At 35.2% G+C, this 18,092-nt stretch overlaps 1 protein-coding gene and 1 long non-coding RNA gene across 2 annotated transcripts in view; one reads left to right on the forward strand and one right to left on the reverse strand.

Moving 5' to 3' along the window:
- Positions 1–5,786, forward strand: part of LOC128027223 (vascular endothelial growth factor receptor kdr-like) — a 36,687-nt gene extending 30,901 nt beyond the window's left edge. Inside the window, exons 23-27 of the mRNA XM_052614603.1 lie at positions 434–539; positions 1,512–1,633; positions 2,144–2,222; positions 2,326–2,426; positions 4,020–5,786. Of these exons, the coding sequence (XP_052470563.1) occupies positions 434–539; positions 1,512–1,633; positions 2,144–2,222; positions 2,326–2,426; positions 4,020–4,197 (586 nt within the window). The 3' untranslated portion in view covers positions 4,198–5,786. The remainder of the gene's footprint in view (positions 1–433; positions 540–1,511; positions 1,634–2,143; positions 2,223–2,325; positions 2,427–4,019) is intronic.
- A 7,852-nt stretch (positions 5,787–13,638) lies between these two features.
- LOC128027135 (uncharacterized) lies at positions 13,639–17,767 on the reverse strand. Its single transcript, XR_008186630.1, has 5 exons — positions 15,808–17,767; positions 14,795–14,889; positions 14,592–14,676; positions 13,905–14,032; positions 13,639–13,784 (listed from the first exon to the last, which is right to left on the reverse strand). It is a non-coding gene; the product is annotated as an uncharacterized LOC128027135 (long non-coding RNA).
- Between the last annotated feature and the right edge of the window lie 325 nt (positions 17,768–18,092).

Here is an 18,092-nt window from a genome sequence, read left to right on the forward strand (position 1 = left end):
CAGCTCCATCATCGTCAGTGATCATTTACTTGGATGCATTGACGCCCCAGAGTTACACAACTGAAACTTAGCCTTTAGATAAATGAAACCATTATAGGCCACTGCAAAGTCCAAAAAAGGACCCCAGACTTCCCTTGTGGAGAAAGATGCTTGTGTAAAGTTGGAGGAAGTTCCTCTCAACACAAACTCTCACCCTGAGAACAGTGCAATGAAAACACCCAGCCTCGCTCCTTGTGTCACACATCGAATATTATTGATGACTGTAAATAATTGGATAAGCCGGATTTGTGGACTAACTTAGAGGTCAAGGCACAGGGTGTAATTCATGAGGGTCTGTGTAGCTGCTGAAGAATTGCAATTTATGGTTATGGCGTATTAATCACTCTGAATGTTCAAAAGAAGTTCTTTAACATATGCATGTTTCTGTACATAGATATCAAACCATGTTAGAATGCTGGCATGGAGAACCATCCAAGAGGCCCACTTTCACAGAGCTGGTAGAGAAGCTAGGTGATCTGCTACAAGCTAGTGTACAACAGGTAAGAAAGTCTCATTCACTTCATTACATTCCATGCCTTACTCACAGACTTTATTTAAATGTTTAGTGTTTAAACTCTGACCACAACAAAAAACACATAAAACTTATTGGATGAGAGATGCACTACCATTACACGGGCAAAACCATGTTAGCCTGTCACTGCAAACTGTGTTTAACAACTAGTCATAGATAAGATGAAAGGTGAATATTTTATAAATGTGATGAAGGGAAAGCTTGGAGTGACTGTAGAATATTTAAGACAAGCAAAGTCCAGGGTCACAAATAAGTCTTATATGCTGATTATTATTATCAATTTTGAAAACAGTTGTGCAGCTTCATATTTAGATAAATTTTTTCAGGATTCAATTATTAATATTTATTTGAAAATGGAATATTTTGTAACATTCCAAATGTATTTATTCAATTTAATGCGTCCTTTCTAAAAAAAAAATCTTTACCCTAAATGTTTGAATAGTAGGGTACAGTATGCTACAGCATAAAAATTTATTTATATACACATATCCTTTATTCTCAATTACAAAGTCATACAAATTCTCATAGATATTCAAACAAGAGAAAAGTAGGTAAAAATCTTCAATTTATGTTAAACATTTGATGGTGTAGTATGTTCCAATAAATTCTTCTTAGGTCAAGAATAAAGTAAGGGTTGAATCTGATTTATAATATGGCTTGAAGAGAAGATATGTTCTCAGTTAAAGACTACATAGAGATCAAAACATATTCCAAGCCATCTGAACAGGAATCCATCCAAACTCCCTCTTTCTCACATAAGGAATCAAGCTTAGAGTGTACTGCCCAGACTGCCCCTAATAACATCATCTCCATAAAAAAAAATATTCTTCATACATTCCCTTGCAGATTTATGTACAGATTCCTCCAGGATCTTATAAAACCATAGGCAGGGTGATGTCACAGTTTTAAAATGAATGTTTAAACACTTTGTCTCTCTCAGGAGGGAAAGCACTACATCCCGATCAACACAGCCATATTGACCAAAGCAGACCCCTCAAACATGAGCCCCACAAAGGAGACCTCCACCAGACCTGCCTCTCTTAGAGACTCTGGGACAGCTTGGTAAGATAGCTTTATCATATCCATATAACAGTATATACTATATTAGTATATACTATTAGTATATTTATAATTAGTATATATATTGCTGTTTCAAAAATGCCCAATGGCCTTGAGTTGGATGGTTTAAAAGTAAAGGAAAGCACTAATTGGTTCTTGACAAGAAACAGTCCTCGTAGCATTAAGGACCCCTCAAGGAATTTCCTCTTTTGCCACAAATGCAGTTTCAGAAATTGTGCCTACTTAAGATAATATTTATCCAACTCTTGTGTTTCCATAGCTCCTTTAAGTATATTTGTAGAGAATAGTGTCAAAATGCTGCAATCCCTGTTATTCCTTAAGCTGTGTTTACTTAACCCTGCTGAACTAAAATATTTTTCCCAACATAGTATTGAACGTTTACTTGGAAACTGTGCTACTATAATGTGTTTCATGTTTTGTTTGGATCTGCAAGACATGATCTCATGATAAACCTTCTACACTGATCTGATATGGAGTATTTGATGCTTTCAGGAACAAGAAGATCCGTCCAGCGAGTGTGAAGACCTTTGATGAAGTAATCATGGAGAATGGAACCAACAAGATCCATGAGGTGAAGAGCCTTTTTCTCACTCTCCCTCTCATAAGAAAAGTCACGTTACAAAATAATCCAAATATATTGTGTCTATGGTTAAGTCAAGTTTGGTTGTTCACAGGAAGGGCAGTCAGACAGTGGAATAACTCTATCTTCAGATGACCTGAAGACACTGATGCGTCTGGATTCACTGGCCAGATCCCAGAGTTTTATGGCCCGAGTGTGAGTATAATACATTCACTCTTGTTAAGACCTTGCCTGGGCACATCCAGGACCAAAGGATGCATTATATGCTTCGGAGACCCTCCCACCCTCCCATACAATGTGACAGTGGAGAGATATTGCCAAAGGTGACAATCTCAACAGCCAGGCTGGGTGTGTGACTAGTTAAAGCTGGTTGTAAGGTCTGGTGACCTGTTTGTACCGGTTGTAATGGTCTCTGACTCCATCACTGAAACAGCACAGCTACAGATATGGCACATGGCCATCTCATACAATAACATGCATTTATTTTATTTTAGGAAGTATTTGATAGAATGATTGTTTATTATTTTTTGTGATCACAATATATTCCACTCAGGGTTATAATATTTTTAATACAACATATAAGCTGTGAATATAACTTAATATTGAATTATTAATTTAAAAAAAGCATCTCATTTAAAACAGGGTCAGTTCTTGCCTGAGACCAGCCTAAGAATTTATTAACAACAGACTTAGGTGTACTGAGGTCTGAGACAACATTACTTGTTCATAAATGAGCCCCAGGGCAACTGGCGCTGAAAAATGTAGTGAAGGTGGCCTTTTAAGATATTAATGGCAGGCCATTGGGGAGAATTAGCCTTGGTTTTTTTTAAAGCATTTGAGATCTGAGACAGCGTTTATGGTCTTCTAGTCCAGCAAAGGCCAGGGCTAATCTACAAAGGTTATCCTCTAAATTGCATTTAAAGCCTTGTGGACTATACAGCATCCTAATATTTGAGGGCAGCAGTTTGTATACCACCAATTGCAGATAAACAAATAGTAATAATCTCTTACTGATTGGAGGTTTATGACTCAGACCTGGAGAAGCAAAGGGGTTAACTGACTAATCTTGGCCATGCTAGAAGTGTTCTGTCTAAATATGTGATTAGCATTAGATAAGGGCATCTGAGTACACCACAATGCCAGAGCTGTATTATATGATATTCAGCTATAAAAGGATATTATTTAATCATATAATGTGTCTTGTAAAAAAAAAAAAAATCTATACTACCACTCAAATGTTTTGAGTTGTCACTTTTTTTTTTTTTTAAGAAATGAATACTTAAATTCAGCCAAATGGCAAATCCAGGCATAGACTGCCATGGTCACAGGACGAAAAATGAGAAGAAAGAGCCATTTGGAGCGTGTAGAGAATGATGTATATATTGTAAAGAGGCGGCCCCTGCCAAGGACCCATTCAATCACTGTCACCTTTGACCTTCTACAGCTTTACTGCTATGTCCAAGAGTCTCCCTCCACATTGTGCGTCTGGATTCCCCCTGGTACTCCCACATTTAGTATGCACATATGTGAAGTGCTTGGCACTGACAGCTCTGCTTCACACTGTGCACAGACCCCAATACATGCCATTCTGTTTTGCATCGGTATTTACTGCAAATTATCACCACTTGAGCCCCTGTAGACATCAAGCAATGCAAACTCACAGACTCCCTCCAGGGTGTCTGACCCATTGACCCCAGATGAAGAGTAACAGCAACACACAGAGCAAAGTACAATAGAATAATACTATTTCAGTTTGGATTCATTAAAATCTGTTTGCTCCTTCCACAGGATGAAGAGCAAAAGTAAGGAGTCAGTTCTGCTGGAGGACGAAAAGGAGAAATACCCACTACTTGTTCCCTCACTGTACTTGAGTCTAGAGGACTCCTCTCTCGACCCAGAGCTGGAATGTCATAGCCCACCTCCAGACTATAACTATGTGGTCCGCTACTCCACACCACCCGTCTGAGCTGATCTCCACTCTTTAGTCGCCAGAAGTTTCCCCCATTTTTGGAGGATCTGATTGGTTGGGTCTATTTTATCTCTGCACATTAGATCTGTTTTATATTTCCCCCCACTTCTTTCCATTCCACTTTATCCTGACACTGGAATGGTCACTCAGAGTTTCATATTTTCTCTTTCTGTGCACTTTTTCAAGGTAGTGTGTGAGTACAGTGGGCTGCCACTTATACATATCATCCTGGCAGTCTGAGATAATATTATGGACCACCTCAGATATTCCTACTGTCTACTGTGAACATAACAAGCACATTTTATTACAATAACAGCACTGTTTATCCCAGTGAAATAGCATTTTTCATACAGGATGGTGGCTAATTATGAAATCATTTGTTCAGCTGTTAGCATGAGGACAAAGGCAATACTTATATTATGTTCTGGATAAATATTTTATTGTAATGAAAACTGGAATTTTGGTTATATGATTTTTTATTTTGCTAAAATATAAAAGATCTTTTTAGGGAAATATTTTTCTTTAGAATAAATTTCACTCATAATTTACTCTGTCAGACACAACTGTCAAAAAACACCACAGATCATGAATAATTGAATTTGTGGTCTGAAATTCCTTCCCAGAACTCAGTCTGAAATTGCAGGACACAGTGATCATCAACACTAAGGATGCACATTGTGTTTCCAGGTTCTGTCACGCCAGTCTGAGGGCCGTTTTCCTGAGTCTTTCTCAATGAAGCTAAAATTAATCACCTTTGCTCCTGCATTAAGTATTTTTATCATCATAGCTTTTAATCTGAATAATTTTAAAGGAATTAGCCAAGATTAACATCTTCAACTGCTTACATATGGCAGGACAGAATGGCTAATGGGTGCCTAAAATCCAGTCTATCACTGTGAAAAGGTTTCAAAAGCCTTAGCAAGGAAATTATTCATGCACATTAAATAGGAAACATTCTGTTAATTATTGATAACATTTGGACCACAGTTAAACAGCCTTTCTCTGTTCAGCAATAGTTACACTGCGTTGTGTACTTTCCATATTTATGTTGTTTACACTACTGTATACATAACAGCACGTAATATGTTGTGCAGCTATTAACCAGAGGAATGTATTCTGTTACTGAATCAGTAGTCTTTTATGCTAAAATACTACTAAAGCTTGCAGGACAGGCTATAATATTGTCAACAGGCTGGTCATTATATAAATGGTCATGATAATTATAATAAAAGCATGTGCACAAATGTAGTTGCTATCGGTATTAACTTCTTAACATGATGAAACAGGTGGGAAATCATTGTATTGGTTAAATCAGATCATATATTGACAGTTGTAAAAGCAATTAGGGCGGTTTTTGCTAATTATTGTTTTAAGTCCAAGAATTACATTCAAAGCTGAAGGACTGTCTTTCAAATAATGAAATGTATATACTGACAAATAATGCTTTCAGTAATGTTGTTATTTTGGCTCACTGGTATTTGTGAAGTAGAATTGTATGCACTGATATTTTTTACATAATTGTTTTATATTATACTTGTATTTTAATATTAACCAAGCATAAATAAAGATCTATATATTTATATATAGCACCTTTTCAGAGTCATGATTGCATTTGTACAAGTACATGCCTGTATATTATATCTATTCAATTACATTAAAGTTTATTTGTATAGTGCTTTTAATGATACAGATCTTTGCAAAGCAACTTTACAGAAAATTAAGTTTCTACAATATTTAGTAGTAGCTTATCAGAGGTGACTGTCGGTTCAACCTGGTCTCACAGAATTCCGTGAAATGTCCACGGGTCCTTAACTCAAAATCCGTGAAGCCATCACGGAATTGCCCCAAATTCCGTGACCCGGCCACGGATATTTCTCCAACGCAAGTCAATGACACTGACCTCCCGTGATCCACACACGGATACCCGTTTCAATGACGGAGTACAGAACTCGCTGAACGGACGTGCTTTCTCATTTGGAAACGCAACATTTGAAGTATTTGTTTCTTTTCCAATATCAAATGCCATAATGACATTAACCAGACAGCTGTTGTAGTTATTGCATTGTCCTGTCATCATAAAAATTACGTTTGTTTCAGTTACAAAAGTCCCGTGATGGCACGGACCTCCACAACCTGACCTCACTCACTTGTTTAGGAACTTACAAGCTTTTCGTCGACACTGTTGCAATGGCATGTAATTAACTTGGCATTTTTTGTCGTCCTGTCATCATAAAATCCAGTTTGATGGCGTTTTACACACATTTTGGCTATAGTCAGAACTAAAATCTGTGATAGGAGCACGGAGTGAGTCTGTGCTTAGATCACGGATAACTCTAACGCAAGTCAATGACACTCATCTTCCGTGGTCCGTACACGGATCGTTTCAGTGATGGAGTAGCTACAGACCTCACTCAATGGACGTGCTATCTCATCTGGAAACGCAACATTTGAAGTATTTATTTTTTTCAACACCAAATACCATGACCAACCTGACTGTTATTGTAACTATTGCACTGTCCTGCCATCATACAGATTCACTTTGATTCTGTTAGCCTAACTAAAATCTGTGATACGAGCACGGAGTGAGTCTGTGCTGAGATCACGGATAACTCTAACGCAAGTCAATGACACTCTTCTTCCGTGGTCCACACACGGAAACCCAGTCTCACGGCAGTTCGTGATTTTGTCACGTAATTTAATCTATTTATTCGTGGCAGGCACACGTTTATTTCCTTATTTTCATGATTGCAGCACGTTTTTTTAAACTAATGCATTTCAACTGGAGGCATCTTTCGTGCATCAGCACAATATTTTCTGATTAATTATTATTATTATTATTTAATTTTTCACAGGACAACAGAAGAAACTCACTGAAACTTGAAAAAAAATCGGAGCTTAACTTACTGTACAAAACTCAGCAACATACTGTATTGCTGGTGACAAAAACACATTAAAACTTTTTTAGCTGTAAAATGCGCAATGGTTCTTTTTTTACTTTTTCATTGATTTTTATTTTTTTCATAGGCCTAGATTTAATTTTTTTTTTATTACAGAATTCAATATCAAGTCCTTGACACATAACTGTAACACATTTTCACATTAAGAAACAATTTAGTTTAAATAAAAAGAACAAAAAATATCTAAAAATAAATAAATTATTTATTAGCGATAGGCCTACAGATTTTTTTTTTTTAATTTATTTTTTATTTTTTTACTTTAGACTCTAAAGTTAAAAGTTTTTATTAAGGCTATTGTAAAGGCTTCTTAAAAATGATGTCGCTGATGAGCCTCTGATCGCTGTCAGATTCTGTGATATGAATGTCCGCTAAGGGGTTTAGAATGAGCCCCGCTCGGCCCGTGTTCTGGCTTACTGTAATATTTCACCTGTAATAAGACCGAAATAATATAATTAAAATAAAGAAATTAATGAATACATGATAACATCTAAATAAATGTTGATAGATTTAGCGTTATAGTTTTACAAATATTAATAAACAGCAAATCAACACAGAAATACCTAAATAATAATAATACATAATTAATAAACAGCGCCGCCCCTCCCACTACGCGCATCACGCGCTGTGCGTCAACCCCAAAGCGTCAAAAACTGAAGCGTGGTCAAGCGCCTCTAGCGTCACTGACATGAGATGTTTATCGCTTTGAAATCACGTTCAAGAAGTCTCATTCAGCACACATCGCGATACTTTCCATCAGTTTGCAAGAGCCGCAGGTTGGGTGAGTTATACAGTCTATGGTGAGTAGTAGTAAATATGCTCTTTTAATGCCTGTCATAAAACGTATTCTGTCTTCTTTATTAATCAGATGAGCGCCTTATGTTAACTCTCTGTATTACATCGGTCATCCGAGGCTGTCTTTGAGTTTCATTGTGTTTAACTAAATGAGCACAGCTGCTAACTGGTTAAACTCTATCGGTCACGTGACGTGACGTGACGTGCCACAGACCTGGGATCCGTTTTATATTCATTTCAGGTTCAAAGATGTAAGTTGTATTTGTAGTAAAATCATGGTAACCATGACACCTACAAAAGTAGGTAAAACCCAGTAAACAAGACATTTACCATGTTTTTTTTTTTTTTTTTTTTTTTTTTTTACCACAGTAACTGTAGTTTTACTGTAGTATAGTAATAGCACATTAATCACCAAATTAACTATAGTTGTACCACTGTAATGGTAGTGTTTTAATGTGCTTTTATATGACTTATTTCACAGTAATCACATTTACTGTACCATGCTTGTAATACCTTTTTTTTGTTTGTTTTTTGTTTTTGTTTTTTACATTAAAAAACATTTTTCCCATATTGTAGTTCAATTCATATTGGTTTATATCTTAAATATTTTGCTCACAGATCACTATTAACATTCTGTATATAATTCTGTTTTATTTTCTTTCCCCTTGTATTAATTTTTTAGCTGAAAAGACGTAAAGTAAGCAGTCACCCCAGTGGTGTTTGTGGAGAGGTATTCCTTCAGAAATGGAGAAGACAGAAAGCTGCAGTGGCAGGTTGGTCTCCGATAGTTTGTCCCTTTTATGAAACATTCCTGTTGTTATCATTTGCACAGCATTTTGTTGTTTCTTAAACTGTTGTACGGTCCAAATACCCACACTTGCCATCTTTGCACATTTCCTTTATTTGGCCCAAGTGAGCATGAAGATCACAATGTGTGTCGATCTTAACATGACAAAGTTCGTTTCAACTTTGCATTTTAAAAGAAACTTCTAAATGTCTTTTCAATAGTCCCTATTAAAGATGACAATTTATTTTGTGGTGCTTCTAATTAAGTGATAAAAAGAAGTTACAAATGATGTACAAAATAAATATACTTTTCTGTGCACCAAGAAAACATGCAACACTTTGTTTTACTACTAAATTAGTCTCAATTTCTAATTATTATAATTAATATTTCACAAACATTGGAAAGTTGCGTGACCTCCTGTGAGATCTCTGCAAAAAGTCTCACATTAATTCCAAAACATGATGCATGATGGGATACACTAAGCGTTGTATAGAGCAGTATTGGAGAGGTTTAGTGTGTGTTAAGGATGCTGTGCTTTGGCATTATTAAGACCAGGGACAGTCTCATAGTCACGTACACACACTCTCAAGTGAATAAGACGACAAGTGTGGGTATCTGGAAAGGGGAAAAGTCTTTAAAATGATCCCTAAATACAGTCGCACATCAAAGTCTTAATAATTCAGTAATTCAATTTAACACTTGTATGATATTGTACAAGCCCCTGGACAATCTCATCTGACACTATCACAACATTGGAAAATCAGTTGCCCCACACAGTCAGAAAGTTTATATTGTTCATTGGCTTCTCATTAAATTACTTCAAATAAGCCCCATCAGTTCATGTTCCCACTATACGTGATCTCCATGACTAGATATTGCTATTAATGACTTGCTTTTAATAATGGATGCATTTAACATTTAATTATACAGCATCTTTGCAGATTATGCTTTCATGGTCTAAAAAAAACACAGTAATGTTGCATTTAATTACATAATATTTCTATCCTTTCTGTCTTACAGGATTGTTTCCAGATAACACTGTAGTTCTCCGTCATGCACAAGGATTCACCTCTTTAACTCCCCCCCCCCCCCCCCCCCCCACACACACACACACAGAGAAATGGTTCCTGGATCAGTGACTCAAGACTTTGCAGTGGTTTGATTTCTGCAGAAGATGTAACTTTGTTTTAATTAACCTTATAATGAATACATTGTGACCTTCCAGCAACCCATATACTTTACTGTATACAGAACCAGTGATGACAACAATAGTTAAAAAATAGCATTTATCATATTGATAAAGCATTGTGTTCTCTTTGTCAAGCTTCATACAGTAAACTTTACTTCTGGTGCTTTTATCATAAAAAAGCATCAGTTCTGATCAGGAGTTTTAGTAAAGCACATATTCATGCACAGCAATCCCCTAGTTCCAGTCATGAAGTGAACGATGTTATTGTTAAAGTTATATTTCTGCATTTTTATGTAGCAGGTGTTTGTTTTCCTGAACACTTTATATTTCTTCCATTGTTCGGACAATCAGTGTTTACGTGATGCTCTGCTGATTGAGTTTTATAGATGATATTGCACACTTGACATGCATGTCTTCATGATGTTTTTTTGTGAGTTTGAAACATTAAGTGTTGTATCACTTTTTGGTCAATAGAATCTTTTAAGAAAATGTATATTTTTACGGTGTTCTCTGAAAGATATATACCATATTTATAATGTTTTGTTTTTTAATAAAAGAATTTGCACACTGAAAAATGTTAACGTTTACAACATAACTGCCTTTTTTTTCTTCATAGTTTTATTCTTTAAAAACGAGCTTGGTGACAGTGCAGTAATATGCGCACTTTGTCTTTAAATGAGTTTGACATATCTATAAATACTGGAAAACTCTTACAAAATTATGTATGTTCATTATGCTTTATTTCAGTTTTTATTACTAGAGATTAATTGGTAAAGCAAGGCAAATCACAGAAACAAATTTTAATAATTTAATAACTTAATTTCACTCTTTACTTTTTATTAGTAAATGCTCTTGTCTTTGGTCAGGAAAAAATGTATCTTTTAAATTGAATGAAATGAATCTATTGGTTAGATAAGATACAACTGTGACTGTGCAGTTCACATCACATGTGTTGCACACACACATGTACACATCGATATTGCCAAATTGTTGTCAAGCTGAATAACAATAATTTCTGTATTTGCATTATTGTTGGAAGAAGGTGTAGACGTTAATAAAACACTATCTAATAGGTGGCAAATTTAATTTATTGTTAACCAATCTATCCCTTTAGCCGAAAAACGGAAAACAGCGTTCATGAATGACAATAAATGGTTAAGGAAGTGTGATGACGCTACTCAGCTTTGATGTCATTGGCTGTGAATGTCCCTTGTCATCGCAGGACTGTCTGTGGTTGGATTATCTTTTAACCCATATTAAACAGCGGATCATGTTACAAAAGTATGTTTTGCTGCTATTATCACATTAGTAAATATATTAAGTCAAAATTGGGTGTTTCTATGTTGAGAAAAATCACCTTTTTACCGAGATCCTAACACTAACCCTAAGAATAACTTCAATGAACTACAAAAAACAGCGCCTAGTATTCCCTTTCCATAGATAGAACGATGGAGGCTTATGGGTAATGTAGTTTAAAAAGTTTTATTAACGAAATGAAATAAATAATATATTGAATGGTAAACTAGACATATAAATATGTTCACTGTGTAAACCACTATGATATATTTGAGAGGCATGGTGAAATTTAGTATTTTAGAGTATGCAATATGTAAAATGCCTTTATGCCACCTTTCCATTCATTTCTGAAAACTGTGCCCAACATTATTTTATCAGCATAGCATAAGTAGTAATCCTGCTGATTTTCGCTTTGATATGTTAATTGGACTCTGATTTACAGCCATTTGAAATGTATAGTTTTGGGCTCTTCCGGGGGGTGCTACTGGGCCCCTGGGGGTAAAAGGGCAGTAAAACCTACATATATGTATTCTCCTCATCGTGGACAACAAACTGAGCTGAGTCACATTTATATCTGACAGTTTTCACAGTCCTCTGTTTTCTAATTCTTACATCATTGCTATTATACCTTTTGACAGGACATTGTGAGGCCATCTGATGAAACATGGACAAATTAGAAAGAAATGTTTTGATAATAAAAATAATAGATTATTTATTTGATTTTTGAAGTAAACATCAATAAATATAATGGATGAACCTGCAACAACATGCCATTATCTATCCCCCACTGTTAAGCAGTAATCAAGGACAATGTATACACATTGTGATACTTCACTATTACACAAGGACAAATTCATTCACATATATATATATATATATATATATATATATATATATATATATATATATAAATATATATATATATATATATATATATATATATATATATATATATATATATATATATATATATATATATATATATATATATTACTAATAACTAATTAGCAAAAATCAGTGTAAAAATGTCCTCCTCACCCCTGTCTCTTGCTCCTCATGTGCTGGACATCAGTAATGTGTGTGCTCTTGGTTTTAATGCAGTACAAGATCCACGTTGATCATTCCCGCTACATTCTCAGTTATCCCTCAGGTGTTTGTAACAATAAAGCCCATGGCACCATCTTGTAATGCAAAATAATTAATCTCGTAACTCCCTTTCTTTCACAAAACAATTGGCATTTGTTACTAAATATAAACAATAATAACTTTCTGGTGTATTGATGTCCCAGATGTCATTAATCTGATCAAATATTTTTATGTCTTAAGTAAAAAATAATCCCAATAATGATTATGTAGTTTTTCCAAGTCTAAAATAAACACATATGAGCCTACCTAGTAAAATGATGTGTTTACCAAGAATCTTCAGAACACAATATTCGTCATATTCATTTTATTGAAGCATAGACTATAAAGATGATAAAGTAGCATCAAGACAAATAAGATTCAAGGAAAATAATTATTCATAATCAAAAATACATTAACCTAATATATTAATCAGTTCACACAGATGAGTGATGAAATGTCCTTAAAAGTCACAGTCCCATCCAGTCAACTGTGATACAGATCATGTGATACATATAAGACATTGGATACTGTTTCAGAAAATAATGATTCCTTATCAACACATCTAAACTGGTTTCATCGTGATCTTCTGTCGTGTCTGGAAACAGTTTGTGGTTGATGTCCAGCACTGATGTGGTGTAGCTTGTTCTCAGACAGAAGATTAGATTAGATTAGATTTAACTTTATTGTCATTATGCAGAGTACAAGTACAGAGCTAATGAAATGCAGTTAGCATCTAACCAGAAGTGCAAGAATATAGTGTTTTATATACATAAAAGTGCAGAGTAAGTAAAGCTTATGATATACAGAATGTACAGTGGAGTTGCTATATACAATATTGATCAGAGTATATACAGAATATAAATATGAATTTAATGTAGGGATTGTATGTACATTATGAACAGAGCAAAGAAGAATTATATATACATTATGAATAGCAGGAACTTGAGAACAGTGGTAATAAATACAGTTGAATGAGTGTGCAAAAGTATAGTTTAACAATTTATTATATGCAAAATAATAGTAGTGCAATTATATTTATTGTAGAAATAGTTTACTGTGCTTGTACAGTAACAGCTTTAGACAGTTTATAGTGTAATGGATTTAACCATGTGCAGTCTGTGCAAAATATGAGTAGTGCAATACATGTATGTAAAGTACTGTGACCAGTGCAGTAAAAGAGCAGGTGCAGGTTAGATTGGTGGTGTGGTGTTCAGGAGTGTCACAGCCTCGGGGAAGAAGCTCTTCCTGAGTCTACTAGTTCGAGAAGCGTAGGCTCCTGTAACGCCTGCCGGGTGGAAGGAGGGTGAAAAGTCCATGGTTAGGGTGAGAGGCATCCTTGATGATGTTTCTTGCCCTGCCCAGACAGCGCTTCTGATAAATGTTCTCTATGGAGGTTAACTGGGTGCAAGTGAGATCTCTCAGTCCTAAGATCCCAGACCTGGTCAAAGTGAAACAAACAATCCAGATGAAGTTGTTTAATGGACAGAGAGCTCAGCTTATGTTCTGTGTGATTTTAGCAGGGTGAGTAACTATGACCCTTGTAGTACTGTACACTTACCATTCTTCAAGCTGTTTTAAGATCTTTTGAGAAGCTTTTTCTCTGAAGACAATTTACCACATCCTCTTCTTTCACTCCTTTCAAGAGCATCACTTGGTCAAAACCCCTCATTTGGTTGATGAGATCATCTGTACAAAGTAAAATTGTTAAAATACTGCAATAAACAATTTCATTATGCAAGAATTTAGAAAAAGTTACAGAGGCAAAGGACTTGCTCATGAGACTCCATTAGCATGTGTAGTTCTCAGAGACTCTAGAATTCATCTATTGTTGCAGTAAATGTGTTTTCTTCCTCTAGAGTCTTTCTCCAGAGTTAATGACTTCTCTCACAAATGTGTTTTAGTCTGTGCAGTGTAAGGCTTTGCTCAAACCAATCAACTATCAATTCACAATTTATAACACAACATTCACAAAACAGTGAGATAATGTCAATTGGTGTTTATATCAATTAAACCACTTTTATGACACTTGTATGCTTTTAAGAATAACAGGTGGTGTTTTTTTTAAACTTTAGATTAAAAATGTTCCAGTCAAACTTTGCTAACATGCTATAATTATTATAGCTGTATCAAATAAAATAAAATAAATATAAAAACATTGGAAAGAATAATTACGGCTGACATGACCAGTCCTGTGAGAGATCATCATAAAGTCCTGTAACACAGCATTGCTTCAACACACACATACCAGAGGACTTCTGTTTGTTTGAGCACAAGATGACCATCTTCATTTCTCATCCTGAGCCAATCATTTCCTTGGTCTTCCTTCTCTTCTGTGAAACAAGATAATCTTACTCTGTGTGCAATGAGCAATATTGCTCATTAAACAAATAATTAAGTTAATTTAAAGTAAGAATCAGACCAGAGCATTTGATGAGTAAACAAATGTACCTGGGAAGAGCTGATCGTGGCAAGAGTCGCTGAGACTCAGTAATAGCTCTTTTAGTTTTTAGGAAGGTTTGTGAGGGTTGGCTCCCCAAAAACTTCTGAAAAAGAAGAACATCATTATCTGCAAACAATCCTGTAAGACAGAAAGAAAGGAAATATTATTTCATTACATGCAACTTATACATTACTATATACTTTAACTTATACATTACTTACATACATTATTTTTTAGACCATGAAAGCATTAGTGAATTATTAAGACTTTGATGTGGGACTGTATTTAGGGATCATTTTAAAGACTTTTCCCCTTTCCAGATACCCACACTTGTGGTCTTATTCACTTGAGAGTGTGTGTACGTGACTATGAGACTGTCCCCGGTCTTAATAATGCCAAAGCACAGTGTCCTTAACACACACTAAACCTCTCCAATACTTCTCCGGAGCGCTATACAACGCTTAGTGTATCCCATCATGCATCATGTTTTGGAATTAATGTGAGACTTTTTGCAGGGGTTTAACAAGAGGTCACGCAACTTTCCAATGTTTGTGAAATATTAATTATAATAATTAGAAATTGAGACTAATTTAGTAGTAAAACAAAGTGTTGCATGTTTTCTTGGTGCACAGAAAAGTATATTTATTTTGTACATCATTTGTAACTTCTTTTTATCACTTAATTAGAAGCACCACAAAATAAATTGTCATCTTTAATAGGGTTAATAGGGCGCTAATTTTAGCGCTTTGGGTTCTAGAAAAGCGCATTAAAATGTATTATTAGGGACTATTGAAAAGACATTTAGAAGTTTCTTTTAAAATACAAAGTTGAAACGAACTTTGTCATGTTAAGATCGACACACATTGTGATCTTCATGCTCACTTGGGCCAAATAAAGGAAATGTGCAAAGATGGCAAGTGTGGGTATTTGGACCGTACAACAGTTTAAGAAACAACAAAATGCTGTGCAAATGATAACAACAGGAATGTTTCATAAAAGGGACAAACTATCGGAGACCAACCTGCCTCTGCAGCTTTCTGTCTTCTCCATTTCTGAAGGAATACCTCTCCACAAACACCACTGGGGTGACTGCTTACTTTACGTCTTTTCAGCTAAAAAATTAATACAAGGGGAAAGAAAATAAAACAGAATTATATACAGAATGTTAATAGTGATCTGTGAGCAAAATATTTAAGATATAAACAAATATGAATTGAACTGCAAGATGGGAAAAATGTTTTTTTTTTTTTTTTTACATTAAAAAGGTATTACAAGCATGGTACAGTAAATGTGATTACTGTGAAATAAGTCATATAAAAGCACATTAAAACACTACCATTACAGTGGTACAACTATAGTTAATTTGGTGATTAATGTGCTATTACTATACTACAGTAAAGCTACAGTTACTGTGGTAAAAAAAAACAAAAAAAAAACATGGTAAATGTCTTGTTTACTGGGTTTTACCTACTTTTGTAGGTGTCATGGTTACCATGATTTTACTACAAATACAACTTACATCTTTGAACCTGAAATGAATATAAAACGGATCCCAGGTCTGTGGCACGTCACGTCACGTGACGTGACCGATAGAGTTTAACCAGTTAGCAGCTGTGCTCATTTAGTTAAACACAATGAAACTCAAAGACAGCCTCGGATGACCGATGTAATACAGAGAGTTAACATAAGGCGCTCATCTGATTAATAAAGAAGACAGAATACGTTTTAGGACAGGCATTAAAATAGCATATTTACTACTACTCACCATAGACTGTATAACTCACCCAACCTGCGGCTCTTGCAAACTGATGGAAAGTATCGCGATGTGTGCTGAATGAGACTTCTTGAACGTGATTTCAAAGCGATAAACATCTCATGTCAGTGACGCTAGAGGCGCTTGACCACGCTTCAGTTTTTGACGCTTTGGGGTTGACGCACAGCGCGTGATGCGCGTAGTGGGAGGGGCGGCGCTGTTTATTAATTATGTATTATTATTATTTAGGTCTTTCTCGGTTATTATTTCGAAGCTGTGTTGATTTGCTGTTTATTAATATTTTTAAAACTATAACGCTAAATCTATCAACATTTATTTAGATGTTATCATGTATTCATTAATTTCTTTATTTTAATTATATTATTTCGGTCTTATTACAGGTGAAATATTACAGTAAGCCAGAACACGGGCCGAGCGGGGCTCATTCTAAACCCCTTAGCGGACATTCATATCACAGAATCTGACAGCGATCAGAGGCTCATCAGCGACATCATTTTTAAGAATCCTTTACAATAGCCTTAATAAAAACTCTTAATAAATCTGTAGGCCTATCGCTAATAAATAATTTATTTATTTATTTATTTATTTTTTTTTTTGTTCTTTTTATTTAAACTAAATTGTTTCTTAATGTAAAAATGTGTTACAGTTATGTGTCAAGGACTTGATATTGAATTCTGTAATAAAAAAAAAAATAATCTAGGCCTATGAAAAAAAGAAAAATCAATGAAAAATTAAAAAAAGAACCATTGCGCATTTTACAGCTAAAAAAGTTTTAATGTGTTTTTGTCACCAGCAATACAGTATGTTGCTCAGTTTTGTACAGTAAGTTAAGCTCCGATTTTTTTTTCAAGTTTCAGTGAGTTTCTTCTGTTGTCCTGTGGAAAATTAAATAATAATAATAATAATTAATCAGAAAATATTGTGCTGATGCACGAAAGATGCCTCCAGTTGAAATGCATTAGTTTAAAAAAATGTGCTGCAATCATGAAAATAAGGAAATAAACGTGTGCCTGCCACGAATAAATAGATTAAATTACGTGACAAAATCACGAACTGCCGTGAGACTGGGTTTCCGTGTGTGGACCACGGAAGAAGAGTGTCATTGACTTGCGTTAGAGTTATCCGTGATCTCAGCACAGACTCACTCCGTGCTCGTATCACAGATTTTAGTTAGGCTAACAGAATCAAAGTGAATCTGTATGATGGCAGGACAGTGCAATAGTTACAATAACAGTCAGGTTGGTCATTGGTGTTGAAAAAAATAAATACTTCAAATGTTGCGTTTCCAGATGAGATAGCACGTCCATTGAGTGAGGTCTGTAGCTACTCCATCACTGAAACGATCCGTGTACGGACCACGGAAGATGAGTGTCATTGACTTGCGTTAGAGTTATCCGTGATCTAAGCACAGACTCACTCCGTGCTCCTATCACAGATTTTAGTTCTGACTATAGCCAAAATGTGTGTAAAACGCCATCAAACTGGATTTTATGATGACAGGACGAGAAAAAATGCCAAGTTAATTACATGCC

The sequence above is a fragment of the Carassius gibelio genome, chromosome A14 (genome assembly GCF_023724105.1).
Source record: "Carassius gibelio isolate Cgi1373 ecotype wild population from Czech Republic chromosome A14, carGib1.2-hapl.c, whole genome shotgun sequence".
In the NCBI taxonomy this organism is placed as follows: Eukaryota; Metazoa; Chordata; class Actinopteri; order Cypriniformes; family Cyprinidae; genus Carassius; species Carassius gibelio.